General features: G+C 51.5%; 13 protein-coding genes across 13 annotated transcripts; 6 read left to right on the plus strand and 7 right to left on the minus strand.

Moving 5' to 3' along the window:
• Positions 1 to 1997: 1997 nt before the first annotated feature.
• On the minus strand, positions 1998 to 3043 carry PtrM4_034710 (phytanoyl-CoA dioxygenase family protein; the record flags this gene model as incomplete). Its single annotated transcript, XM_001939291.1, has 3 exons — positions 1998 to 2200; positions 2249 to 2689; positions 2746 to 3043. The coding sequence occupies 3 exons, from the start codon at positions 3041 to 3043 to the stop codon at positions 1998 to 2000; spliced, it is 942 nt and encodes a 313-aa protein (XP_001939326.1).
• A 1314-nt stretch (positions 3044 to 4357) lies between these two features.
• Positions 4358 to 5180, plus strand: PtrM4_034720 (GrxC, Glutaredoxin; the record flags this gene model as incomplete). The annotated part of the gene is made up of 2 exons (XM_001939292.1): positions 4358 to 4793; positions 4846 to 5180. The coding sequence occupies 2 exons, from the start codon at positions 4358 to 4360 to the stop codon at positions 5178 to 5180; spliced, it is 771 nt and encodes a 256-aa protein (XP_001939327.1).
• Positions 5181 to 5966: 786 nt separating this feature from the next.
• On the plus strand, positions 5967 to 6656 carry PtrM4_034730 (Trichoplein multi-domain protein; the record flags this gene model as incomplete). The annotated part of the gene is made up of 1 exon (XM_001939293.1): positions 5967 to 6656. One exon carries the CDS (start codon positions 5967 to 5969, stop codon positions 6654 to 6656), a length of 690 nt encoding a protein of 229 aa, XP_001939328.1.
• Positions 6657 to 7185: 529 nt separating this feature from the next.
• On the plus strand, positions 7186 to 8248 carry PtrM4_034740 (UPF0104 domain containing protein; the record flags this gene model as incomplete). Its single annotated transcript, XM_001939294.1, has 2 exons — positions 7186 to 7629; positions 7688 to 8248. The coding sequence occupies 2 exons, from the start codon at positions 7186 to 7188 to the stop codon at positions 8246 to 8248; spliced, it is 1005 nt and encodes a 334-aa protein (XP_001939329.1).
• Positions 8249 to 8933: 685 nt separating this feature from the next.
• PtrM4_034750 (uncharacterized protein) lies at positions 8934 to 10163 on the minus strand (the record flags this gene model as incomplete). Its single annotated transcript, XM_066104090.1, has 3 exons — positions 8934 to 9668; positions 9750 to 9831; positions 9880 to 10163. The coding sequence occupies 3 exons, from the start codon at positions 10161 to 10163 to the stop codon at positions 8934 to 8936; spliced, it is 1101 nt and encodes a 366-aa protein (XP_065966292.1).
• A 659-nt stretch (positions 10164 to 10822) lies between these two features.
• PtrM4_034760 (uncharacterized protein) lies at positions 10823 to 11181 on the minus strand (the record flags this gene model as incomplete). Its single annotated transcript, XM_066104091.1, has 2 exons — positions 10823 to 10981; positions 11035 to 11181. 2 exons carry the CDS (start codon positions 11179 to 11181, stop codon positions 10823 to 10825), a joined length of 306 nt encoding a protein of 101 aa, XP_065966293.1.
• Positions 11182 to 11531: 350 nt separating this feature from the next.
• PtrM4_034770 (Complex1-LYR-1 domain containing protein) lies at positions 11532 to 11996 on the plus strand (the record flags this gene model as incomplete). The annotated part of the gene is made up of 2 exons (XM_001939296.2): positions 11532 to 11821; positions 11876 to 11996. The coding sequence occupies 2 exons, from the start codon at positions 11532 to 11534 to the stop codon at positions 11994 to 11996; spliced, it is 411 nt and encodes a 136-aa protein (XP_001939331.1).
• Positions 11997 to 12030: 34 nt separating this feature from the next.
• PtrM4_034780 (coiled-coil domain-containing protein 25) lies at positions 12031 to 12926 on the minus strand (the record flags this gene model as incomplete). The annotated part of the gene is made up of 4 exons (XM_001939297.2): positions 12031 to 12177; positions 12272 to 12421; positions 12485 to 12756; positions 12854 to 12926. 4 exons carry the CDS (start codon positions 12924 to 12926, stop codon positions 12031 to 12033), a joined length of 642 nt encoding a protein of 213 aa, XP_001939332.1.
• Positions 12927 to 13990: 1064 nt separating this feature from the next.
• PtrM4_034790 (mitotic-spindle organizing protein 1) lies at positions 13991 to 14426 on the plus strand (the record flags this gene model as incomplete). The annotated part of the gene is made up of 3 exons (XM_001939298.2): positions 13991 to 14080; positions 14133 to 14210; positions 14346 to 14426. 3 exons carry the CDS (start codon positions 13991 to 13993, stop codon positions 14424 to 14426), a joined length of 249 nt encoding a protein of 82 aa, XP_001939333.1.
• A 914-nt stretch (positions 14427 to 15340) lies between these two features.
• On the minus strand, positions 15341 to 16134 carry PtrM4_034800 (acetyltransferase; the record flags this gene model as incomplete). The annotated part of the gene is made up of 2 exons (XM_066104092.1): positions 15341 to 15483; positions 15534 to 16134. The coding sequence occupies 2 exons, from the start codon at positions 16132 to 16134 to the stop codon at positions 15341 to 15343; spliced, it is 744 nt and encodes a 247-aa protein (XP_065966294.1).
• A 179-nt stretch (positions 16135 to 16313) lies between these two features.
• PtrM4_034810 (uncharacterized protein) lies at positions 16314 to 16592 on the minus strand (the record flags this gene model as incomplete). Its single annotated transcript, XM_066104093.1, has 2 exons — positions 16314 to 16318; positions 16427 to 16592. The coding sequence occupies 2 exons, from the start codon at positions 16590 to 16592 to the stop codon at positions 16314 to 16316; spliced, it is 171 nt and encodes a 56-aa protein (XP_065966295.1).
• A 3386-nt stretch (positions 16593 to 19978) lies between these two features.
• On the minus strand, positions 19979 to 22379 carry PtrM4_034820 (SPS1, Serine-threonine protein kinase; the record flags this gene model as incomplete). The annotated part of the gene is made up of 4 exons (XM_066104094.1): positions 19979 to 20589; positions 20641 to 21164; positions 21312 to 22078; positions 22134 to 22379. 4 exons carry the CDS (start codon positions 22377 to 22379, stop codon positions 19979 to 19981), a joined length of 2148 nt encoding a protein of 715 aa, XP_065966296.1.
• Positions 22380 to 23335: 956 nt separating this feature from the next.
• PtrM4_034830 (Svf1 multi-domain protein) lies at positions 23336 to 24645 on the plus strand (the record flags this gene model as incomplete). The annotated part of the gene is made up of 4 exons (XM_001939302.2): positions 23336 to 23358; positions 23431 to 23646; positions 23697 to 24121; positions 24176 to 24645. 4 exons carry the CDS (start codon positions 23336 to 23338, stop codon positions 24643 to 24645), a joined length of 1134 nt encoding a protein of 377 aa, XP_001939337.1.
• Positions 24646 to 25059: the final 414 nt, after the last annotated feature.

The raw sequence follows: 25059 nt of genomic DNA on the forward strand, positions 1-25059 counted from the left end.
TACCTAATATGCCGGTTCAGGTTCCCCACATGACGCTAGTAGGTTTGTTGGGGTAGTGTGGTAGCTACTTCCCGAGGTCATTCCCGATGCCTGTTTGGTTTCGCGTCGCGGTATAGATAAGATGGGTGACCCGGAGGTTTTCGATGAAATTGAATATTCCCGATGCCGTCTTCTGAGCGCATCGAAGGTTCTACAGAAACTCCACTGAAAACTATATGGTAATCAGAGGGGTTTGCCATATAACAAATTGCTACTTGACTGCAGCCGTCTCTGGTCTTGCAACCAAATCCCGACTATCTACCCCCGAAAGCCGAGTGCCCTCATGAAGCGTGACCGTCGTCGTCGACATCAAACTCGCAGGAATACCAGTTCTCATCCAGTCCGGCCTTCGGAACCCTTTCTTCCCGCCGCTCATCTCTCCATCATGTGATAATCCCCGCTCGACATCCCTCGCCTCTGCTCTTCTCCCACTACCACTGCCATCACCCCCACGTCCCCATCCAGCCTTCCCAAAGCAACCCCTCGCAATGCATCCCCTCAAATCCGGCAATGAAGCTGCTACGATCCCGAAACAGATCTGCACTGCAACCAGCACATTAACTTTTCCCCCAAAGTACTCTCCGTCCTCTTCTCTCCGCCGCAACACTGGAATCTGAAGCAACGCCACTACGCAAACGACAAAACCCAATCCAAACACTAGTATCAGACCCAACCGCTTCTTTAACCCCAACTTGGAAAGCTGCCATACATATGGTAGCGGCAGCGCGAAGATGAGACTATCGACTACGCTGTCACCAATGGCAGCGGAGTAGCTGTATACCAGCGAGCTGAAACACGATGAGCCATGAAAGGAGCGCCAGTGTGATGACCAGAGTAAGGCGATATCTTTGCAGAAGAGGGAGAGAACAGTGAGGACTTGGATGAAGTGGAGGAGCGAAAGTAGTATCAGGATATAAGAGAGGGGGCGCAGGAACGAGAGGGACGGGGGGAAGATGCGTAGGTAGTAGGTTAAGATTGAGAGGCGGGTAAGCGTTGCGGCGAGAAGGTAAAAGAGGCGGCGGGTGAAGATGTGCTGGGTGGCGAGGTTAGTGATGGCCATGTTTGATAGAAGGGGTGATGTACTTGATAGTAAGGTATTTCAGATATGCGGTCTGGACTTGAAGCGTTGTTAGAACAGTAATTTTTCGATAAAAGCAACATGCACTCACCCTTTGCGGTCATACCCCCATTCATCATCCGCACTCATGCAGGAGATTACTGTGCGAGCAAGCGCTGCAGCCTGCGTTTTGTCAGCTTCAATCTTTAACAAAGATTGACTAAAGTCTCCAACAAGCAAGTCTTTGGGTTGCATGTACCGTGCCCAATATGATCAGGATGTCATCTAGCGCCAACTTCCTCTTAACCGCAAACCTCGAATATACCCTCAGAACAACCGTAAAAAAAGCCAACAACATAAGTGGTACTTCAATCGCCAATGTAGTCTCCATATTGCTGCTCTCGTCCCCGGCGATCATCTCAGTGGTGATGTCGTAGTTGCGTGTTTAGCGTATGTAGTACAATTCAAGCAATAAGATTATTGTCGTGGTGCACTTAAGCCAAACAATCGGCAAAACATTAATCATTACTGATATTACTGGTAAGATGTAGCAAAGAGAAAAGAATACAAAGATGAAGACGACATGTTTTGATGCAAATGTCTGTGTTCGTCTAGCCGATAGCTGACGTGCTGTTGGAAGCTTACTGAGCATGCTTGCGTAGGCTGTCACCAATGAACTCACGCCATTGAGCATGCACCCATATAGATTCAGCTTGGCGATGGGATGCTGACATTATGCTCGTATAGTTACCCCGCGATATGGAGGACCGGTGTAAATTAGGAAACTTGCGAATTCATAGCGTGAAAAGCTATGCTAAGATGGCGTAGAGATAGGTATTGATAACGGAGACATGTACACTACTAGGTTCACCTATGGAGAAAGCTCATGTTAGGGTTTAATTTAGAAAACACCTTCGATCTTCTCCGTCTGGTTGAAGTCATACGCGTTGCCATAAGGCCGATTCAAGTAGTTTTTCAGCAACTGCTCACTTGGAACGTATGTGCCGGCAACCCGCAGTCCTGTCTTCTCGAGCGAAAGTTCCTCTTCCAGCTCTTCCGCAAACTCTACTTGCATCTGATTACGGTACCAGGGCGCAAAGTGTACTGTCAAGGGTGAGCTTAACGGTCACTTGGTATAAAGTCAAAACTTACTCATTGCGAGCATCACTCTTGGGGTTTGTGTAAGATTGGGCTTGCCTCCGTGCCAGAGTCTCAAGTCGCGGATGATGATACTCCCTTTCTTGACTACTGGCTGCGTTGGTGGTCTGACCTCCCTGCGAGCGTCGAGCAGATGCTTCTTGATTCTTCCACTGGCACGGTCACCGTGTTCGCCCTCTTGATCGGCAAGAGTAGTACCGTCGTGAGTTCCAAGCCAGACCTCTGTTGACCCATTCTCCGGAGTCATGGTCACCAGAGGGACGTTGACGACTAGAGCAAACGGAATTGATGGATGATCAAAATCAGCGTCATTGTGGGTTGGTTGGGAGGCAGGTGGCGACGACGCTGTTGGAGGTAGAGCAGTATTTCCGGACACAAAGCGCAACGACGGCTTAGGGCCCAACATAGTGGATGTGACATGAGTAACGATTGGGTCTGCAACATTAGCAAGCGTTTGTGGAGTTCCAGTGTAGTTGGAGATGAGAACTTACTGACGTAGATATCTTTGCTGAACCATTCCTTAGTCATGGGAGGATCCTGCTGAATGTTGCCTTTGTTGTAATTGAAAGGACTGTCCTCCCTTGCCTGAAGTTCGTAGGCATCCTCGACCATCTTCTTGTTCAGTCTATCCAGAACTGCATGGTCAACCATGTTTTCCAACACTACAAGGCCGTCACGGAAGAGAGCTCGGATCGCTATCTCGAGATTGCGTTGTCCGAGTTCACCATTCTCCAGCTCGGATGCTGTGGGTGCAATGGAGACGGGAATCGACGGAATATTCGGAGACATGGTGAAACCGAGAGTTGATGGCTGGTGAGGGAGAGAAAGCGGCTGCGACAGGGTATACAACTTGATAAAAGGGTGATGGATATGTCAATAATTCTATGCAGACACATCACTTTATATCTCATGTCCTGTTCGGGGCGGCATGGCTATGTTCAGCAGAAAGCGGAAGTCTGTAAATAGCCTAGTGACATAAATCAGCGCTAAACCCTTTACAGTACTGCAGCCGTCTGTGGAGAAGCTGGGCGTACCTCGTATACCCTCGTGATGCGGGAAGCTCCTGCTTCGATGTCGGAATAGAAGACTGCCAGTGCAAGGCCAAGGTAGTTCCGACAGTCATAAGTCGAGAACTTTGCGGATGGCCTGGATGAAGTAGGGGCTCCGTCTCGGATCTTCTACTACGGCGTAACTACGCTGAAGCAAACTTGTGTCCCCACAATTGCTGCGAGAATCAATCCCATCTCTTTCCAGGAGTGGCAGAGAGAAATTATAGTTCCGAATGAAGGAGCAGTCACGCGTAGGCCTCCGAGCGGCGTATTATGATCTGCCAAGGACGATCACAGCGCCTGGTCAGAGATACTCTTGTGCTGACTCTGAAGTGATAGCCCGATACGGATATGCTCGACGAGGCAGGGGATTGAGGGCAGCGCGAAACTTATCCGCTCTATGTATGCCATGGTTGTGACGCGTGTCCAAGACGTGTACTGTCAACGTACAGGATCTTATGCCAGAGCGCAATGAAATGTAATGTACCAGGGGTATTTGGGGGAAGAAAGGACAAAATACCGAATTAATTACGTATAAGTCTTTTGGTTGTAAAAGGTGAATGCGAGCAGGCACGAAGGGAGCGGGTCGCGAATTACAGCAATGGGCAGGTGGTCTGGTGACAAGGATGGAGTTGGGTAAAAAGGCGGAAAGCGGCATGACGCCAAACGTCAGGAAGCCAGGGCCAACATCTCTCCACAATGTTTCCGACCCAGGCCCTCAGGCCCACGAAACGATCAACACTCTCTAATCTAAACCCCCAGCACTGCCTCTGTCCAAATAGCAGTTACCGTCTACTTCTTTCTGTCGCAGTGACATAGCCACACACGTCTTAGACATCAGTTTAATTGGATGATTTGAATTGCACATCACGCGTCTGCCCTCGCGCGGCCGACACAACAGCCCACCCGCTTCGCCTCGAACGTCAAAGTCCGCCCTACCGCCCATTCAAGGCACTCGTCCGAAGGCCACTCTCATACGATTCCCATAGGATTTCCATTGGTATTCTGAGCCGCAGTTTCCAAACAACATAGCAACCTCACACACATCGCCGCCATGCCGTCGCAACGTCGCATGAGGTTCTTTACAATCCTCATTGTCACCATAATTGTCGTTTTATTCTACATGTCCAGAGCAGCCAAGGAAACACAAACATCAGACTTTTACACAAAGACCCAACAAGCCTTACAGGAGAAGGAATATGCTCAAGCCGCGAAACAACGCAATGCAGACAGCATTGGATCGCGACTGAAAGCCGCCGAGGTGGAAGCCAAAAAGGCCACCAAAGACAAGGACACATACCACAGGGTCGCGGTCGAGGGACCAGATTCCAAGAGCGTCGCAGGCAGAGTCAAGGTGGATGGCGAGAGAGTCCCCGGCGTCGCACAGCAAGGCGGTCGACCACGCGACCAGGCGGCCATAAAGGAGCACGAGACGCCTGAAGAACACGAGGTCGAGATGGAATTGAATGCCATCTTGAAGAAGAGTCCTGGTATTTTAGACACTTGCATGTCTTGGTATGCGCACCTGCTAACCCGTTGTAGTCATTGTGTTTTCAAAGTCCTACTGCCCACACTCGAAGAAGGCGAAGCACATTCTGCTCGAAAAGTATACCATCAAGCCCGAGCCCTACGTCGTTGAGCTCGACACCAATCCAATCGGCCAGCAACTACAGGCCTTCCTACACAAGTCGACCGGTCGACGTACCGTCCCCAACATCCTAGTCATGGGCAAGAGCATCGGAGGCGGCGATGAGATCGAGGAACTAGATCAAACTGACACGCTTGTATCAACGTTCAAGGAAATGGGCGGTAGTCGCATTACACAAGTCGACCATCGGGGCGCCCGCCCAGAGATGCGGCGAAAGAGCAAGGCGTAGAGAAATCTACATCTCGCACTCTTATAGAATAGCCACCTTTCCATGTATATTTATGGGTCATCTCTTGTATGGCGTCTCTTGAGTCGGAAATGCGTCGTTAGGCATCGTCTAGGGTCTTGGTTGAATACCCTGGGACACCCACATAGGTGCGCATCGCATCTTAGTCGCCTGTCTACGGCGATGGATATACCCTTATAGTTTGTTATACTTATAACTTCTCAGTATCTATTACTTGAGCTTTTATCGCAGCGTATCATCCAGATTGCGACGTTTCATTCCATCGTCACGTCTTGCGCCGTCTAGTGACTGACTCAGCCTCATCGTGCGCTCGAGTGACATGGTACGGTCCAGCGACCCAGCAATCCTACTCTTGAAGGCTACCAGACTAGATCGGTTACTCGGACTCGTCTATCTTGATCTCATGTCGTGTGTCATAAAATACTTGACAAGCACCTAATAGGTTTGTCTGGCGACTACAGCAGCCTTTTTATACCAGTATGTCAAGTATTATATGACACCCGGGTGGCGATTTGCAGTGGGGAAGTCGCCTTCTCTTACTTCACCGTTGTGCCTGCCAACTACCACGAGGAAGTTGCCTTCGCTCACTTCACCGTTTGCGCCTGCCCGCCAACTACTCTAGGCTTCCACGCCCACAACCTACCCATAAATCTCTCACCTTTCTACAAAAACATCCCACTCTTATTCCGACAGCACCGTACACTCGTTCTGTAAGCTCGTCAAAGTGCTAGCAGCGCACACAATTTGCTAACGATCCGCATAGACAGCATGTGTCAGTACTGGAAGAAGATGCATACGTGCAACCACCAGTCGGACCGCCCCTACATTGAGATGTGCCGTCCTGGCTTCCTCTCCAACACCGTCTGCCCCGACATTGGCGAAGATGACAAACTCCGCCCATCGCACTTTCCTTGCTATCCGTGCATTAAACTCGAAGCACGCGCTGAGACCGAAGCCCAAGCCCGTCTTGATGAGGATGCTATCGCCAAAGCCTACGAAGCTCGCGAGCGCGCTGTCAAGGAGAAACAAGCTGCCGAATTGAGGGCCAAAGAGGAGCGAGTTCGCCGCGAGGCTCGTGACAAGGCAGCCAAAGAGCGAGAGGCGGAGCAGCGCGCCAAGCGTGAGAAAGAAGAGCAGGAGCGCAAAGCCAGGAAGGAGGGTGGTACGTGGGTTGAGACTTCGGGAAACAAGAAGCCAAAAGGCAGGAAGAGTGGCAGTGTTGTTGGGCTTTCACTTGCTGCGCCGAACACGCCTACATCCATCATGGTCACCGCGCCCAAGAATACCAAAGAGAACAGCGGCGGCGCCGCCGCCGCCGGATATGGTGGTGAGAGGATGAGCCCCAAGAACAGTCGCGTGGATCCTGGTGGTAGAGCTGGTACCTGGGGCCCTAAGAAGATTCTGAGCAGACAGGAGAACGGCGTCGGCGTCGGTGTCGGCGTAGGTACGAAGAAATGAGACATTGATGGAGGCTGTGAAGATCGTGGACACTAGCTTCGTGAACCATAATACGGACACTAGAGCTGTCTGGTAGCGATGGTTCGTGACAAGCAGGTGTAGCGATACAACACGTGAGCATGACTTTTACTCTAATTTCACTGCCACAACCAAATACTCCCAATGAGGGTCACATCGGTTATTCTGGGTAGGTAGCAAATCAGCTCTCCTGTAGCCAAGAGTCTTTATCGCGATGACCGCAACTGCCGTACATATGAAAACTCAGCTGTTCGAAAGATCGTCATATTGAACTCGGTAACACAGGCGACTGCGTCTTCTAAGATTTTAGTTCAGCTGCCACAAACGCCACACACTTCACCGCTAGAAATGTCAGCAGCGATCCTACTCACCCCACTAACTGATACGAGGGCGGCATCTAAGATAAGCACCTGACCCCTCCTACACCTTAAGTTAAGGCATACCTGACAATGTTAGGAATCCAAAACTCAAGTGGCAGGCACGTAGTCACTAGTGCAATGCCCTCGCAGCCATGACCGCTACCGGCAAAGACAGCGTTTCGGGAATCGACTCGGCAGCCGCACCCAACGCCGAAATAGTCACCCTATCAACATGGATGCTCGCAGCAGCCTTTTTGGGAATCGCTTTCTACCTCTGCGCCGAGCTCAACGTGCGTCTACTCATCAGAGCCACGCGGTACAGTCTGTACTTTTGGAGCTGCTTCCTCTGTAGCTGGGGCATCATCGTCCACGGCATCGTCATCTTGTTGTCTGACCTGGAAATATGGGCATCCTATTACTCTATCATCTTCATCGAATTCTCATGGTTCACTTTCGTTGTATGCCAGTCTCTCGTCCTGTACTCGCGCCTCAACCTCGTCTTGCTCACCCCGCGTATCGCAAACTATGTGCTATGGATGATCATCGTCAACGCTGTTTTATTTGGGCTTACAACTGTTGTCTTGGGTTTGGTCGCCGTAAGTCACGCCATGACCCACTCACTCCACTCGGATGCATCTTGCTAATTATACTCAGCGCCATTCCCGCTTCTCCACTCAACTCACCCACACCAATATAACGTGGGATAAGATTCAACTTGCTGCTTTCACTACACAGGAAACTATCATCGGCGTCCTCTACATCCGCGTCACTGCCTCACACCTCAAGGACATGACTCTCCTCGGCTCTTGCCGCAACACCACCCGTCGCAATTTGCGCAATCTCATCGCCGTAAACGTCTTCATCATTATGCTCGATGCAACCGTCATGGTGCTGTGCTACACGGGTTTCTTCTTCCTGCAGGGCTTCTACAAAGCGGCTGTCTATGCAATCAAGCTCCGCACTGAATTCACCATTCTCAACCAGCTGAGGTTGTCGTTGCCAGGAGCCACAGGTGAGAGATCCTCGGATGTCATGTCTGGACACGCTTGTCGCGACGGGAGGTGCATGTTGAGGCGAGGAACAATAAGCGCGCATGATTGGAGGGAGACCGATGTAGAAATGAATGGGATCCGGGTGCAGAGGGATATTGCAGTCAAGTCGAGTAGAGATGGACATACGGTTAGGATAGTACCGGGGGTTGGCGAGGGGTTCTAATTGCTTCATGATGTTGACATGTTTTGATTTCTTCCCAGGATTGGGACAGCATGTAATGGAAACAGGACGATATGATTACGACATGGAGGTAAAGATGCTATGAGATACTAATGTACAACGTTTTAGGTGGGATAGAGTGTGTATAACACTCCACCGTGTAATGTTTAGTCACAATTGAACTTTTGCAAACCCGGTGGAGTTCACTGCCCCACTTCTGCCAACTTCCGATATGAGCTCGGGACATCACAGGTAAGGAGAGAAAGTAGCATTTGTACATAAACTTCATATTATATGTATATACCTCTTGGCACTTCTCTAATATTTATACATGCGCACTTTCTTCATATGGAAGATTTCTGGAGTCGACGCAGACTGTCAATAGTTGACGCCGCCTCCTTTTAAAGGCCTGTTCTGTCCATCATGTGATGATTATAGACCAAGTTCCACCGTTTAACTCTGCGCCGTACTGTGCACTGAAGCAACATCCCAATGATGTAACTCTTCCATGTGACATGTAGACGGTACGAGAGTTGCGTCCTTCACGATATGTGCTAGAAAGACATACGAGATTCGCGAATGCGAGAACGAGCTCTCAAGATGTGTGCCAAACAAAAGAAAGGGGGTATCATCCGAAGGAAAAACCGAGAACTCCACCAAACATGCTAACGCTGAACGTCAAAGCACTTCATCCGCCATAGCGAGATCCATTTCTCGTATAACGCACATCATCTCGCGGTGCGGGAAACGGCTGCCGTCCGTCTTGAAAAGGATTGTCATGAGCAGGAGGAGCACGTCTCTCATACAGCCTAGTATCAGACATGTACGAACGAGACGGTTCACCAGCCGGTACTTCTGGATGATATGCATATCCACGCAAACCAGCAGGTACAGCTGAGCGCCGGGGAGGGGGACGATCTCTGCCATCCGGACTAGAGGTCAGATCAATGACAGGCTCTGGCGGCGCTCCCCGTGGCGCACTGTAGTAACCCGTTTGCTGATTCGGATGGAACTCAGGTACTCCGTTTTTGTGAGTACGAGTGTAAGCTTCTTCACGATGTACGAGCATCGGACGCTTGATCAACCGCTCAGGATGTAACCTCTCGTCATCGACAGTAAAGGAGGGCACCTTGCGCTTGTATGCATGTACATCATCATATGACCTGGTGGGCGCTTCATGATTTTGGACAGGTTGCTGGTATGCTGGAATACGTCGGGGCGAAGTCAGATCAATGGTTTCACGCTCGACCGAAGGTAGGGCGACATCCTGGTCTGATGGACGCCTTGCGGGAGCTGATGATCTGTCAAAGGAACTAAATCGAGATGATGAGGGTTGTACGTATCCTGGCGCGCTACGTGCCGCAGTGTATGGAGGCTCATACTTCGACCTTGAACCACCACCAACTTGGCCGATGGGTTGAAGCTATGTGTGTCAGCTCGGAACAAGGGTAAGGAAAGGGATATCTGGTGTCGTGCTCCTTGAGCTTGACTGTCAAAAACTCACTTGATACATTTGTCCGTCGATCTTGCTTATCATCGGCTGCGCACTTGCCAAGGTTGGGCGAGCCTGAGCTGTACTTGTTTGTCTAGAGAATTAGCTGCGATCCAGCATCCGGAATATTGCGGTAACTTACGGCTCCATGTATCTGCTGGGGGTGTGGTAGTGTGGGTCATTGCGAGGAATGTGACGCGGCTGAGACGGAAATGATTCTCGAAAAGGTTGGAATGACTGCTGTGACTGTGGCTGAAAATGCGAAGAAACTGACAAAGGAGTTGCTCGCGGAGGCACAGGATAACGCGGAGCGACCATGTATGTTCTCGGTGCTTGCCTCACCTGATCTGCCTCGACACGTGGGTAGTCTGCGTTAAGGTTAGGATGTAGATCTTGCGCATCCATACGGCGGGAGATAATCTCCATGCTCGGTTCACGTCCGTCTATAGACATGGAGCACGAGGTGAAGCTTAGACTGTCGTCGTCATCGTCGTCATCATCATCAATCACAATGACTTCGCGGAAGGTCTCCTCAAGCTCATTGCTCTGCTCGCCAGCTTCGTCGCGCCACTCTTTGAGTTTGGCGAGAGAGACATGCTCGACCTGAGCCCTGGCTGCCTGCCAACCGTCGGACTTGAGTAATTTGTCGTAGTCTGTGTACATGTGGCGGATATGTGCGACGACAGCGAGCTGCACCCTACGGGCCAAGCTGAGTCCCTTGGCATTACCTACCCTGTCGGTGCCCTCTTCGAACGCATGATCGACAATGGCTTGCAGGTCTGCCTCAGGGATCTTGGGGAACATCTCGCGAACAGCGTCGTGGATATACATCTTTGTCTCTCTCTCAGTGGTCGGACCTCCCTGGTTGGCTTGGCGCGAAGAGTAGGCTTCGAAGCGCTGCGCAATCCAGTTTTCGCGATCATTGGTTTTCCGAAGGCCTTTTCGGATGTCATAATCGTACCCAAACTTGCTGCAGGCGAGGTTGACGATGCGCATGGGAAAGTGGTGACCGACACGGTGAACATGGTGCGATAACTTGGCAGGGTCTGTATGCGTCTTGTTCTTCGGTTTGGCCTAGGCTGTTGTTAGTCAAGCCCACTGAATGTGGTGGGTAGGGCGCTCACCGAGACGATGTGCACGTCGAGGTTGCGCTGCCTGCACTGCTCCTTGCACCATTCCGTGAATTCAGGATGGCCGGCAGGGATAAAGCCAAAGCCGTCTGGCGCATTCGAGGCATATGTGAGCTATTCCTGTGTTAGTCACGCTATAGTGCGACAATGGCGCGTTGGTAACGGACAATAGAGTGCAGCTTCTTCTTCTCTTGGGTGACTGCTTCCAGTACGATCTTGTACTGGTCCTTGTTCTTCTTCTTTCTCAGCGCAGCGCGCGACCCATCACGCACATCATTGCGCTGTGACGCGCGCTGATTCTGTATCCTAGCCATGATGCTGGCTGTGCTACTTCATGGGGTTCCAATGTGACCCATACAATACTATGCTGCGTCGTGAGTGTTACGTTAGCGAATTAAACGAGAAGCAAAACAGTCACGTTGGCGTGCAGAAGTCGATGCGACAAGCGGCGAAGAGTTCTCTACAAGCTCAGTGTGCCCAAGTAGCGGCGGGGCTTTGGGCGTGTGAGCGGTGTTGCGAGGAGAGGGGAGTGAGTGGGCGCGGGCGCGAGGTTGTTGTCGGCGGGCGGCTGCGGACGCCGGCGAGACGTTTTGCCGAGCCCAGTAAATGGATTACAGGCGGGCGCCGACGTGACGCGCGATTTCTGGTCTGGCCAATGGCCAAAATGTCTCAAGAAGCAATCGTACACGCTTACAGGCACGTATATCGTCACAGTCTGCGGGCAGTTCAATTCTCGAAACCGGCTCGGTATACATTGCGTAACCGCATCCGTCTGGCCTTTCGGAGAGGCTCTGCTACCGACTTTGAGCCTCAAAAGGTGCAGAACACGATTGAGTTTCTCCAATATGCTACCAAGGAGAATGGACTGGAACACAAGATCGTGAAAAATCTCCTGTTCGTCTGGTGGGTACAGGAAACTGGAGGCCGCACAAAAAATTATCAATCAAGGACCATGTATGTGTCCCACTGCTGTCATCATCCCATATGACACAATTGACCTCAGTCCAGGACTCGCGATGAGCTCGAGATCAAGACGACCGCATACGATACCTTTAACCACAACATCCGTATGCTCAATGAAAGCATGGGAATATGCCTGCCTTCCATGACACTTCGCGATCCAAACTAAGTCACGCTCACTTGATGTCTGAGCAAGGAGAGTCTTACATGAAGTCTTCGAGGAAGTTCTCGTCGCGGTTCTCGTTGCTGTTCGCCTCCAGGTTCTCCTCAGTCATAACATCGTCATAAGCATGGTCTCTTCGCCATGCGAGCTCCTTGCGTTCCTTGGCAACGCGCGCTTCTTCTTTCCTCTATCATAGCGTCAGGACTCGTCCATTGAGTGCGACGCTTGGAAGAAGACCCTTTGCGGAACAAGTGTGGTTCAAAATAGAGAAATCCACGTACCTTTGCCTGTAAAGCACTCTGATCTCTCTTCCTCAACTCCGCCCGCCTCGCCTCCCGCTCTTCTCTCAGATCAGGAAACTTCTCCACTTTGGTCTTGTTGAGACGATTTACAATAGCATTCTCCCGCTGTTCCACATGTATGCGCTTGACCTAAACAAATACAATAATCAGTTTTCACACGAAACCATGCACTTCACAGTCGACTGCACTCACCTTGCGCTGATCCTTGAACCCGACTTGTCCTACAGCCATGCTGCCATCTTTCTTCAAGTTACTCCACGGTGTGTAAACAATCGTGATGTTGTCTTTTTTGTTTCCCTCGATACTGTTCGCCTTGGTCAACTGCGCGCAGTCGACTAGTAGCTCTTTTGTCATTTTTTCCCAATCCTCGCCTTCAGGGAGGCGTACGTAGATATGAGCCGAGGACAGATTGTCGACGTGGAACCAGACATCCTCGTCCCAGCCGTATTTGATGAGCTCTTCGTCTACCGTCTTTGTTAGTGGGGGTTTTCTTGTATTTGTCAGGCTTCGTTGGTTAAGTAGGTTTGTGAGGCGCAGAGTGGAGACAAGACATCATCATACTTTCAACCTTGTCTTTGCCGACATATATGAAGGCTGACGGTGACACCGTATTGGAGGAGAAGTAGTACACCATTTTGCCGATACTTTGAATGTTGGATTATGGAGTAAGTCAAGTGTCGCTCTTGGATCGTCATTTTAGGAACACGTGTGGGGTCTAGCGGGGTATTCGAATCAGCCTTAGCCTCAGGGTCTAACGCGATGTCACCATGGCAGACAGGAGAAGAAATAGATCAGTGCAACTTCTGCTAACTATATTTGAATTTGATTAATCCTTAAGCTGTAAAACATGTTTCCTCGAAAGACAATTTACCACAATGCCTTACTGCAGGCCACTTTTCCTCCCCAGATAGGTTCTGCATTGCACAATCCAGTCACCGTCTATTCCTGAATCGATGTTGGTTTCTTCCGTTTTCTTCTTCTTGCCGTCGGATATCACTAGGTCTCCAAGACCAACAATCACTTTGGCTGTTTATTCACGGTCGCTCACACGATGAGTCATATCAAAACCATTGTCTGCTGCGTGTGCAAGCTCCACAAGAGCATCTTCCTGTTCAGGATGAGGTCCACCGGAAATGTGCAGAGTTTGTTGGAAAATCAGATTCCAAGTTAAACTCTGTGTTGTACAAGTCACGGAGCATACCAATTAACGCTTGCCACCATCACTGGGAATCGTGGTGCCCTCGGGTGCAATATTCGCGAGACGGCTTCTTTGATGCGGATATAACGTCGTGGTGAAAATCTGATGGATACGTGGAGTTTTTGAATGCTAAAAAAGTACCGCAAAGCTCATTGTGGTTCAGATGGTCAGTTGAAGCTGTACCGATGAGATCAAGATCAAACATGAAAAGCGCGCAAGCATCCATTATTTCGCTCTATAAGTATCCAAGCAAGAGTCGTTTTGCGGCATAACGAATGGTTTGTGATACATAAAACTCATGTCGACGGAGAAGAAGCCTCGGATCAAGATCTGGAGGGGCAATTACCAAGCACTTTGTCATCACGTGAGAGGACCGCGCGTGTGGGGTTCGGCGTCGCGACTTCCAGACATTGCGACGCGAGAACGTCTGTCAACAAAGACAAACTATCCTCAGCCACCCGTTTCGCATACAAAAATATCGTCAAATATCATTCGTGACAATGCCGGCCGCCGAACAAACGTCTGCTGATGCCCGCCGAAAGGCCGCTCGGGAGGTCATCGACATTCTCCATGAAATAGCAACACTGCTGGTAAGCAAGACCCGCGCCTCGCTCAGGCGTCCGTATCTGACCACAACCCCAGAACACGCATCTTGATCGCCAACAACTCTCCTACTGCGTATCACTGATTGAGAACGGCGCAAATCCAGAGGCTTTAGCGGTACGTTGCAAACTCATTCTCCACTGCGGCACAGCAGGGTGTAACAACGGATCCTCGCGCGCGGTTCGCACGTTCACGACGATCCCAGTGCCGGATGTGTTGGGGTAGCTGCTGCAGTTGCTAATTCTGTCACAGAAAGTCATACTGCAGCTGCGCGAGGAATATCCCGCAAGTTCCGTTGATGGAGATGCAGAGGCAGGTGCAGCCGCGCGCTGAAGTGATAGGAGTTCCGGAGTCCGAAAATCACCGTGGTCTTACCTTTCACGAGCGGTTACTTTTACGGGGGCTTTTTCTGGCTTGTGAGATTATGTATGGGCATGACGAGTGCGACAAGAGGAATGACTTGGTGATAGTAGCCTTGTCCTGTCGTGTAATCGAGGCCTGGAACGTTATCAGTGCGAAGGGCCGATCACCCAAAGACTATTGGCAACAATCTCTTAGCCCTTCGTCTCTGGCTCCGCATGTACTTAGCTTGGCGTGCAACCTTGATCGGAAAGCCTGGGAAAGCCTGGATCCCTAATCATGTCCTCTTAGGCCGCTGATTGTCAATGGAGGGGTAGCGGGCGTCCACGCGGGGCAAATCTATCAACGAACCGGAACTCACCGCCAAGGTGTTGATATCGAGGGTTTATCGTTTACATGCACAGTTATCAGGACGCTGGGATATTGTCTTACATGTCCAGGCACAAAGAAGCACATTGCGATAAGAGCAAACCGGGCAGTGTAGTGCTGGATGAGGGGGATAGCGTATAGGATAGCCGGACTAGACGGTTTGGTATCAGCGGCCAATCTATTCAGCTTCAGGCGAAAGCCGGGTCACCAGGCCAACGGAAAAGGGCGTATGCAACTAGTGGTGCGAGATTTCGTCATTGAATCTACCGACACAAGCGCGTCTATCTTGAGTCTTGACTACTGTAGTGTATGATTGTACGATGATGATGGCGAAAACGCTCGACGTGTGGATCAGATTAGGAGAAAGGTAGTAAATGTGTGGATGCTAGGAAACGACAACGATTGTTTGGGTATCATCAACGAGAGGAATGGGTATCTTCCGAATAGAAACTCCTCACCGGGACCGGAGACAAAAGTCCAAAACTTGCTCTGCAACAAAAATGAAAGATATTGGTCGGCTATCTGCTACCCCAGGTGGGTGAGCTTTGACGCTGGCGGAAGTTGCCTTTTGCGTCAGCAACTTTCTGGAGGGCCTTTTCGGCTTTTGCGTCTTGCTTGTTGAGGAAACCGTTGAAGATGGAGGGGAGGACACGCTTAGAGTCTACTGCCTGTTAGTATGGGATGAGAAGACTGATGTGTGAGACGACTTACTGGCATGGTCGGCATCGAAGAGAATGCCGTCTGCACCCCTTTCACCCGCAACCTTGACAGCCTCTTCCAACAGACCTTCGCCAACGCCCTTGCCGCGATACTTCAATTTGACAGTCCAAGCCCTTACGACGGCTTTGCCCCTTCTTCTTCGGCCGCGCTTCTTCGCTGCATCATTGTCTGCCCAGCCTAGAACCAACGAGCCGATGACGTCTTCGCCCCACTTCACAACAATAAGCCTGTCATCACCCAGCCACTCCATGTCGATGTCTTCCGCCATGCCAATGTAACCACCTGTCATCCACCGAATGAAAATCAGAAACGTCATGGTGATACCCCCAAGGGTCGTCGCAAGCATCAGCCTGTCTTCGTACCAGCGGATCATGTACTGCGCTGCAATGGCGATAGTGACAACATAGGCGGCTAGTGAGACGGGATGGAACATCATCACCTTGCTTGCGACCTGGCGTTGTTGTGCTACCGAATCTGCAACCAGGCGCAGACCTTCGACGCGGTCTTCTTGCGACTCGGCCGTGTACGTGGACAGTTGAGGTAGCTCATCGGCAGGAATCTTGGCCGGCGCGATTGGTGCGTTTGAGGACATGATTTGATGTTCGGCAGGTGAGGGATATGGGTTGTACGAGGGAGTTGTTGTATAGGAGAGCGAGGTGGGCGGGAGCGGCCGGACAAAGTTGTTTAATTGAAAAGACGTCGGTGTAGGTAAGGGTGAAGGGAGGTCAGGATCGATTCTGAGATTTGCGCTCAGCGAAGTCAGAAAAGCTATTATTCTGCGCGTTAGCCCATATCCATATGTGCATTGACATGACCGGCAACCGAGCACACGACCATTCATCACCAACCATGACACCCACGTGCCAAGGGGAAAATCAACATACCGGCGCTCGTGCGGAATCCAGGCAAAGACGGAATTGCGGGAATAGCCTTTTCAATTCCAGCGTAGTGATTTACAACAACCGTATCCTGGCCGAGAAACTGTTGTCTTGGAAACGCGTGCGGACCGGGCGGAACCTTGAGATGACTTGGAGGAAGTTGACGACGCATCTTTATAACGAATCCGTATTCCAGCCTTCTACAGCCACGATTACATATACAAATATGTCAAATACACGTAGAGACGTAGTGGGACCAGCCAGGAAAGGTGAAGTGTAGATTAAACAGAGTACAAGTGTTGAAAATAGGCGTCCCTCGAAGTGGTTTGGGAGTAGACAGACGTTTTAGTTGGCAACCTGAAGCCAAAAAATTATCAAACACAACAAAGTGGGCGTAACGTGCGTTAAAGTATTGGCTTACAACAAGCCAAGAGATTTCGCAAGAGAACAGACATGGCAGCCCGCGCCGCCGCTCTTCATAAGTTTTCAGTCCACAAGGGCCCGCGTCGTAGGACCCGCTTGCAAAACGGACACGCACGAGCCATGGCATGGTACGCTTCCCTCCTTGTTGCGCCGGGTGGGAAGCGAGAGGTCGAGCCTGGTCCGGCGATCTTCACAGGCCACACATGCACCAACTCGACCCCCTGGTCCGCCCGCCTCTGCTTCAGCTGCAAGACGAGAAGACGCATTTCCTATTGGCTCTGGCCTGCTATAGAGATAAGACGCTCGACGGCCAGCAGACAAGACCGCATACTTAGCACACCTCGATCGGATCCATACATCGGCTTGGTTGGGGGAGCGGTGTAGTGGGGGTGAAACTTGGATGCAAGTGCGCTTACCGAGTGAGTCCGTGGAATCAGTTTCTTCTTGCTTTCTGGTCTGACAGATGAGAATAGCTTTCTGTTTGTTTTCTTCTTGATTTGCTTGAGCGAAGAAATAGGGCCAGCGGTAGTTTCTACTTCGCGCAAGAGGCACAGTTTCAATATCTCCAAGAGAAAGAGCAATATCTGCCCTGCCACATCTTTCTCCTACTGCCGTGCCCGTGTGCCCATTGCAAGAGTCCGCCTTACGCCATCGATGCCTCCCCCGTGCCAAACCGCCCTCTCCACTCAGCTGCGCATGATCGGGTCAATCAAAGATGCCAGCATCAGTCATGATGACAGCCGTCACCCAACCTGCGTCGACCGTTATGCGTCACCCAACCTGGCGTGGTGGGGGAGAAAGGGTAAGCGCAAGCGAAAGGTAAATGGCACCAAGACCGCGCGCCAAACCCCTTCCATGGCCGCACACACATCAATCTCAAACTCATAGTCCGCGTCAAGCACCACAGCTGACGAACCTGAAACGAACTATCGTAATACAAACGCATTGCTTGCGCAGTCTCAGCTTCACGCTGCGGCGCACCCCCTGCGAAGGAAGTGCTCGACGACATGGGGAACGACCCACTCCGAGGAATGGTCCGCCCAACGGGGGTATTTTTTTTATTACTTTGGTTGCTGGTTGGAGCCGGCCGAGATGGGTAATGGTGTTGCGTGTAGTCGCAACTTACAATGGAGCACCACCAAAATGATAGCGCCTACAGACACCGGTGTTACCAGCACTGTACCTCTCTCACCACCGCACTGGCCTGATTATTCCTATCTTCACCACCACTCCATCGACTACCCGCGGCAAGCACGACACAAACGTACCTAGCTCCCCAGCCAGCGGCAAGTATCGCGACTTACACCAAACCCATCCCGTCCACGGATGCAGTATCACCTCATCACAAGACACGGCCCTGACAAAGACAAAAAACTCCCACCTATTACTTTTCTCCCAATCAACCAAATGATCTTCCAACCAGACACACAATCCAGGGAAAATCCCACTAGCCGACCATCCAACCACATTGGCCCAAAAACCTCACAGGCAGCGTGCGTCTGACGTTCGCCCCCACATATCCGGGCAAATCCACCACCTCTGCCTGTTCATCTGACGTGTTGCGTATTAATCCTCTCACTAACTCTCTTCTCCACAACCCAACCGAAGCGAGTAATTGTAATCGCTGCAATCAGTATTCGCCGTCTTTTTTATCTCCACAAAATGCACTCATCCCGCATGCTTATGTTGACCAGTCCAAACATATTCGCTATGCTAAGCTTCCAAATTCCCCATGATCACATATTCCACCATACCCATGCCTATAACTTTCTCAACGACCATCACGCGTCACGTGCGCCGATCCAATCTTCGACCTTGAATGACCCTCACGACCGATCTTGGTCTTGCTCCTCTCTGCCTTTTGCCAATTGTCCGAATCAGCCTGACGTCCCTTCAGCCTCGGCCCTTTTTATGGGTTTACGTATACACTCGTACCGGTACGACCCCGAAGACACGGCGCGCGCCTACGTACCTCTGACTATACCCATCAACTCCTTCCCCCAAGGCATGAACACCCCACTCCGCCTCTAACCAACCCCCCCAGCAACGCAAATCATAACAACGCGCGTCTTTTCTCCCCCGTCTCCACCTCAGCCGCCTGCTCGCTCTCCTTGACAGGTGGAAGTGCAGCACAAACGGGTTTGTGTCTTGGCAACAGCACAGGAAAAGGGCACCCCGGACGGGACCCCCGACCCCATATAAAGTAGCGCAGAGCAGGCAGACGCAGCTTTACTTGGTAGCGAACCCCGTCCGTGTGTACCCTTTTGTTTGGATTCCATGTCGGTTTGCGAAACTTGTTGGTTGGGCGGCTGACGGGGCCGGGGAGAGAATGTTTCGGCGTGTTTCACCAGGGCTTGGCGCTGAGGTTCTAGGTCGGTCGTGGCGCTTGTCTAATCTGATATTTCGAGTGTAAGTAGTCAAGCCTCCCCGCGCCGGAACTAAGTACCGTTTGTAGGCTAGAGGGGGGCGAAAGAGGGATTGTAGTAGGATAGCTTGCTTGCATGGGGAAAATGTATAAGGTTGGTGGTAAGCGCATATCATGAAGCTATTTGATATTGTGTATCATGACAGCCTGAAGAACGTGACCGATGTTCATATACGGGGCAATATACACGCATTACACCGCAGCCTCAAAGTAGTCTGGGTTTTGTTGATCTTCTCTCCCAAACTCCCCACAAGACGTCACAGCGGAATCCCGCGTACACTTTACTATATACGTTTTTCCCTTGGTTTTGTCTGAATACCGATATAGCCCCTTTGGGTCGTCATGCCCATGCTTCCCCTCACATTCGGCATTTCTCTAGAGTACATTACACAAACGTACGTAATAACGGAAAATCGAAGAAGAAGAGGAGAAGCTGCCTTCTATCCCGCCCAAACACCGCACATCTATGCAAGCAAGAGTCTCAAATACCCGCCTGCTAATCGTCTAAAACGCTGAATACTAGTCAACGACAAGCTCCACTTCACGTCACGAAGGAGAAGCTAACGATGGCGTAAAATCAAAGTCGAACACTGTATGTCGACCGGCTAAGAATCGCCCCAAGAAATTATTTGCGTGCCTGATAGCCTTAGGCTACAGAAAACGTCGATCGTAATAGCGAACGACAGAGAAGTTGCAAAGAGCCTACTGGCTTACTTCTTCTGCTGTGTGTTCGCTGCCGAAGAGACACCTGCACCAGGCTCTAGGGTATGTTCATGATTGTCACATCGAACCACTCTACCACCCTCTTCCTGTGTGCACACTGCACTATTAGTGACCCATTTATCTTCGAGGATCTCGTCAAGGGTGGCGCGCTTCTTGGGGTCGACTTCTAGCATTCTGCCTATAATGTGCCTACTCTCTCTCGGCAACAGACGCAGAAGGCGCCAAGGCCCTTTGATGACCTGAGGCGGTTGTTGCGAAGTGGTCGATGATGTTGATGCGCGATGATCAACAGCATGTTCCGAGGGGTGGCGAGACGCTGGCTCAGAGGTAATTCCAGACTGGCGACGGTCATCGCTTGCAGTACTCGGGACGTCAGTCGCCGACCTTGCAGGGCCGGTAATCGACCTGGGCCCGTCGTTGGGGGGAGACACGAAGAGCTTATACGAGTTATCGGAGATGCGCGGTGCCTTCCAGGGAAATCGACGTAGTGTCATACAGCAAAACATGATTGCAAGAGACCATATGTCGGTTGGTTGAGGATCGTACTTGGCAAGATCATATACTTCCGGGGCGAGATATGGATCTGAGCCGACGATACCTGGTGAAGATTGTTAGAAGGTGGAATGGAAAGGTGAATCAATGTACTTACCACTGGCAAGGACGATTTCGTCTTCAAATGGGTATTTGAAGACAGCAGCACTGCCAAAGTCGATGATCTTCATAATACCATGCTCATTGACAACGACATTGTCAAGCTTCAGGTCTCGATGTGCCAAGCCCATACTGTGCAGGTATGTAACTCCGTTCAATATCTGCAAGGTGCAGCAGGTAACCTCCTCTCGACTCATCTTACCCGTCATGACTATTGCGAAAAGATCGTAAGGCGCATACTCCATTACAACGTAGTAGTTGCCCTTTTCGTTTACAAGATCCATGGTCTCAATGATGTTTCCATGATGTAGTGTTGAGCCTATACAGAACTCTGCGGTAACCTTTTTGTTGTAATCCTTCTCCGACTCGTATGAATGCCTGTTTCGGAATTGTTTTACAGCGAACGTCGTTCCATCGCTACTCCGCTTCATAAGCCGGACAGATCCACCTGCGCCCGAGCCCAAGACTTTTCCGAACTTGCCATACTTGCTTTGGAGGCCGTGGTCGTCTGCGAAAGGTACGCTTATCGAACCGTTGGTCATGGGAGGTGTCATTGTTCCAGATTTGTTGGATTTAATCTTTTGGTTCTTGATAGAAGGCGCGGGTGACTCCTTGCGCTTCTCCTTGTCTTTGTCTTTGTCCTTGTTTTTATGTCCAATCTTGAAGAACCGCTTCAGCTCAGACATTGATCCATGTTTGCTGTTTTGCGATTTAGAGTCCTCTGCGTCGGAGTGGCCTTTGATAGACATCTTTCCGAAAATGCTAGATCTTTTGTTTGTCTCTGTGTCGGACTCAGTGCCCCTAGAGCGGGGTAGTTGGTATGTTGAGGATGCTGCCGAGTTGCGCCCATCGCGCCCGCCGTACACAAATCGAGCTTCGAGTGAGTCTAGGTTCCTTGCTTGTGCTGCACGTTTGGAACGAGTATATGTATCTTCCCGTTCTCCCTGGGGAGTGTACGGGCGGCTACCGGGAGCTGGGGTTGATGTGCCTGATGTGCGCTCCCCACCGGATCTAGCCGGACTGGCATCTCGGGAGGCCGGGTTTGAGTCACTGGCGTGGCCCATTGCCATTGCTGAGCCGCGTTTTGGGGCGGACTGAACGGCGCCGGATAAGTCTGATGATGGACGAGGAGAATGCGCTACTATTCTTGGAGATGCAGGCACTGGTAGGGACAACTGGCTCTCATTTGGACCTTGGACAGAGGCATTCATTGATGGTGGCGGCGGTTCGTGTGGTGGTGAAACTTGCGGAGTGATCATGGCGGGGTCGCTTGAATGCTTCCTGTGTCCCTCAGCGCCAGTCTTCTCGTCCCGGGAAGAAGTGCCTGCGGGCGTTAGTGGTGGAGAGTGCATTGCGGAGGCAGGCGATGAGGCGATGGAAGAGCGATGTCCTGAATGCACTGAAGTAGTTCGTGAGGCTGGATTGGGTGAAGGTGCCTTTTATGTGTTAGCTTTGTTGGCGGCCACGCACCATGGCAGAGAGCTTGCTTACTCGCGATGGTGGAAGTGAGACGGGTTCGTAGGAAAAGTTCTCCATGCGCTTTGCCTGCATGCGGGATTTCTGGAGCGTCGAAGACAGATTGCGCAAGTCTTCCTCTGCCTGGGGGCTCAATGGACCATCGTGGGGCACACTGGTGGTGCCTGTAAGTTCAGCGACATCTTGAACAGCCTGCTCTGGCTCAATTTCCTGGTGGACGTCGCTGAAGCGCACAGATTGCGGCTGAGGTGAAGACGTCATGATGGTGAGAGGCTTCTGTCAGTGAGTGTCAGTTAGGTTGGCTCAGGGCATGACGAAAGACGCACATGTCTAGACCAAACAGCTTTAGCTTGGCTGGTAGTCAGCGAGTTGCAGGAGCGCAAATGAATTGGTGCCTCGGCCTTTAGTCCAGAGTGTTACGGAGCGGGCGGAGAGAGCGGGGAGGACTATGGGAGCTCTCAGGCTCAGCAATGGGTGCTGGAGTGGAAGAATGAGGTGCTCTGCTCGTGTGCCTTTCTACAAAGCATCGAGAATCGTCATCGGAAGCTAGGGTGTGAAGAAGCCCCGCGCTAGCTCAGGGTAGCCTGCAAGCAATTCGTCCGTAAACCCGCGGAATGCCCGGGATATGCACGAATGAAGGGAGATCGATGCCGGGGCGTCTGTATATGTATGTAAAAAAGAAAAAAAAACGGGCAGCTTCGAGGATTCGGCGGGAACAGCGACAAGAAATGTGATCTTCGGAGGGGTCGACAATAGCACACTCAGCTGCATGCACAGGGCGCGCGGGTTGCCCTATTCGTTAGATATCGGGAAGCTACGGCTAAGCCATAGTTATCCACCGCCTCAACTGCCATGGCGACGCTCGACGCCGACTTTTGGCATTCCAAACATCCAACCCAGATCCAGACCAGAACCAGAACCAGACCCCAGACCCATCCGCTCACAACCACGACGACTCGTGTAACTCTGCAGCACTGCAACCCAGCGCTGTCTTCGACCTGTTTCGCCGCACTCGGACTCGCCGTCGCGTGTTCTGACGTCCATAGCCGTCTCTGTACCAGCTGCCGGCCGTGCTTCCGTCACGACAAAAAAAAATTCAAATCCAGACGTGTTGAACAAAACCCGTCGAGAGAAATTTCTGCACCCGTCCAATCAAACGCCGTGACGCCTTTCATCGCATACGCATCTTTTGGACCGTACGTCGACGTGCCCGCATCATGTTCAGCTGGGCAAAGTCAACGTGAGTGCAGTCCTCCCGCCTCACGCACACGTGCCTGCGCGATGGAGTGAGTACGCGTACTGAGTGATGCAGACTAGCCGCGGTTGCCGGCACCCAAGAGCCCGAATACGGCCCCGACGCCATCCAGCCCGTGGGCAAGAAGGGCGACGAGCCCGCCTACACCGAGTTGACCAAGAAGGACCTCAAGTGGGTCACGCTCGACTACACCAATGTCGAGACACAGACGTTTTACCTCTTCACCGACGCGGGCCACAAGGGCTTCCTGCAGGTCATCTACAACAACATAGCGTAGGTTACCGCGGCCTGTAGACACGCGCCCAAATACTTACATGCAATAGCGGCCTCCGCGTGACGGTGCAGTTCAACTGCAAGCTCTTCTACCCAAACAACGAGAAGCCCTTTCTCTGGGCAAGCGACCCCGTCCACAACTATGGATTTGATGAGAACCAGCACTCCTTTTACGCAGATGGCGTCTCCATCGAGCTTTCCGCCGACGGCAACTCATATGACATCAAGGCTGCCGTCAACGAAAACAGCATGGTCAACGTCAAGTTTACGAGGACCGCCCCTGGCTTCATGGGAGGAAAGGACGGCATGACCAACTACGGCACAGATCCAAAGGCGCCATGGGGTTCCATGCATCACCACTTCTGGCCGCGATGCAGCGTCGAGGGTAAAATCATCACCAAGGATGGAGAGGTCGACGTCACGGGCCGAGGCATGTTGAGCCACGCCCTGCAGGGAATGAAGCCACACCACGCTGGTAAGGGCCATCATGCACAAACTACTAAGTAATGCCCCAAGCTAACACCTGCAGCTGCTCGCTGGAACTTTGCCAACTTCCAATCGCCCTCCTACTCCGCCATCATTATGGAGTTCACTACCCCGTCGTCGTATGCATCGACCGTTGTCCGAGTTTGCGGCATCGCTACCGACGGCGAACTACTGTTTGCCAACACCGACGGAGCCGAAGTGAAGCACACCGAAACCAAGCAAGACGAGACCGGTTGGGCGGAACCCACCGCTGCAAGCTACCACTGGGTCGGAAAGACCAAGGATGGCAAGGACGTCACTGCAGATCTCGCCGGTGCTCTCGGAAAGAACATTGACCGTGTGGATGTCATGGCCGAGGTACCAGGCTTCATCAAGACCATTGTTGCCAGCGCCGCAGGCACAAAGCCATACATCTACCAGTATGCGCCCAAGATGACGATCAAGGTAAAGGTGGGTGATGAGGTCAAAGAGGAGGAAGGTACGCTTTTCACAGAGGCTACATTCATTTCGTAGACGTCTTCTCAAACTTGCATATGAAGACCCCATGCTCTCGGATACCCTACTAGTAATGCACCAGGGCTGACACCTGACGATTTAATGAATACACTTTGTTGCGCATGTACATGTGTTTTCTGCCACGGATTCATGGCCGGGTAATATAAGCTTTGGCGAGCATTACCGGTTTGTACCTGGATCACGTTAACGTTGGTCCCTATTACCACACAGTCGCATTAATTTAGCGTGCGACATCACACAGAGTACGCATGGAGATGCCTTCTCTTCCTCATCCCCCAGTTTCTTATATATTGAGAGTGTGGCCTTCGCTATTACCTGAACATTCGCATCAGGTCCTTTGGTCCACAAAACCTAACCAGATAATCTGTCGAACGTGCTGAAAGTGTTCCAACCAACGCTGCTCCACTGATT

This window comes from Pyrenophora tritici-repentis, chromosome 1 (genome assembly GCF_003171515.1).
Source record: "Pyrenophora tritici-repentis strain M4 chromosome 1, whole genome shotgun sequence".
NCBI lineage: Eukaryota > Fungi > Ascomycota > Dothideomycetes > Pleosporales > Pleosporaceae > Pyrenophora > Pyrenophora tritici-repentis.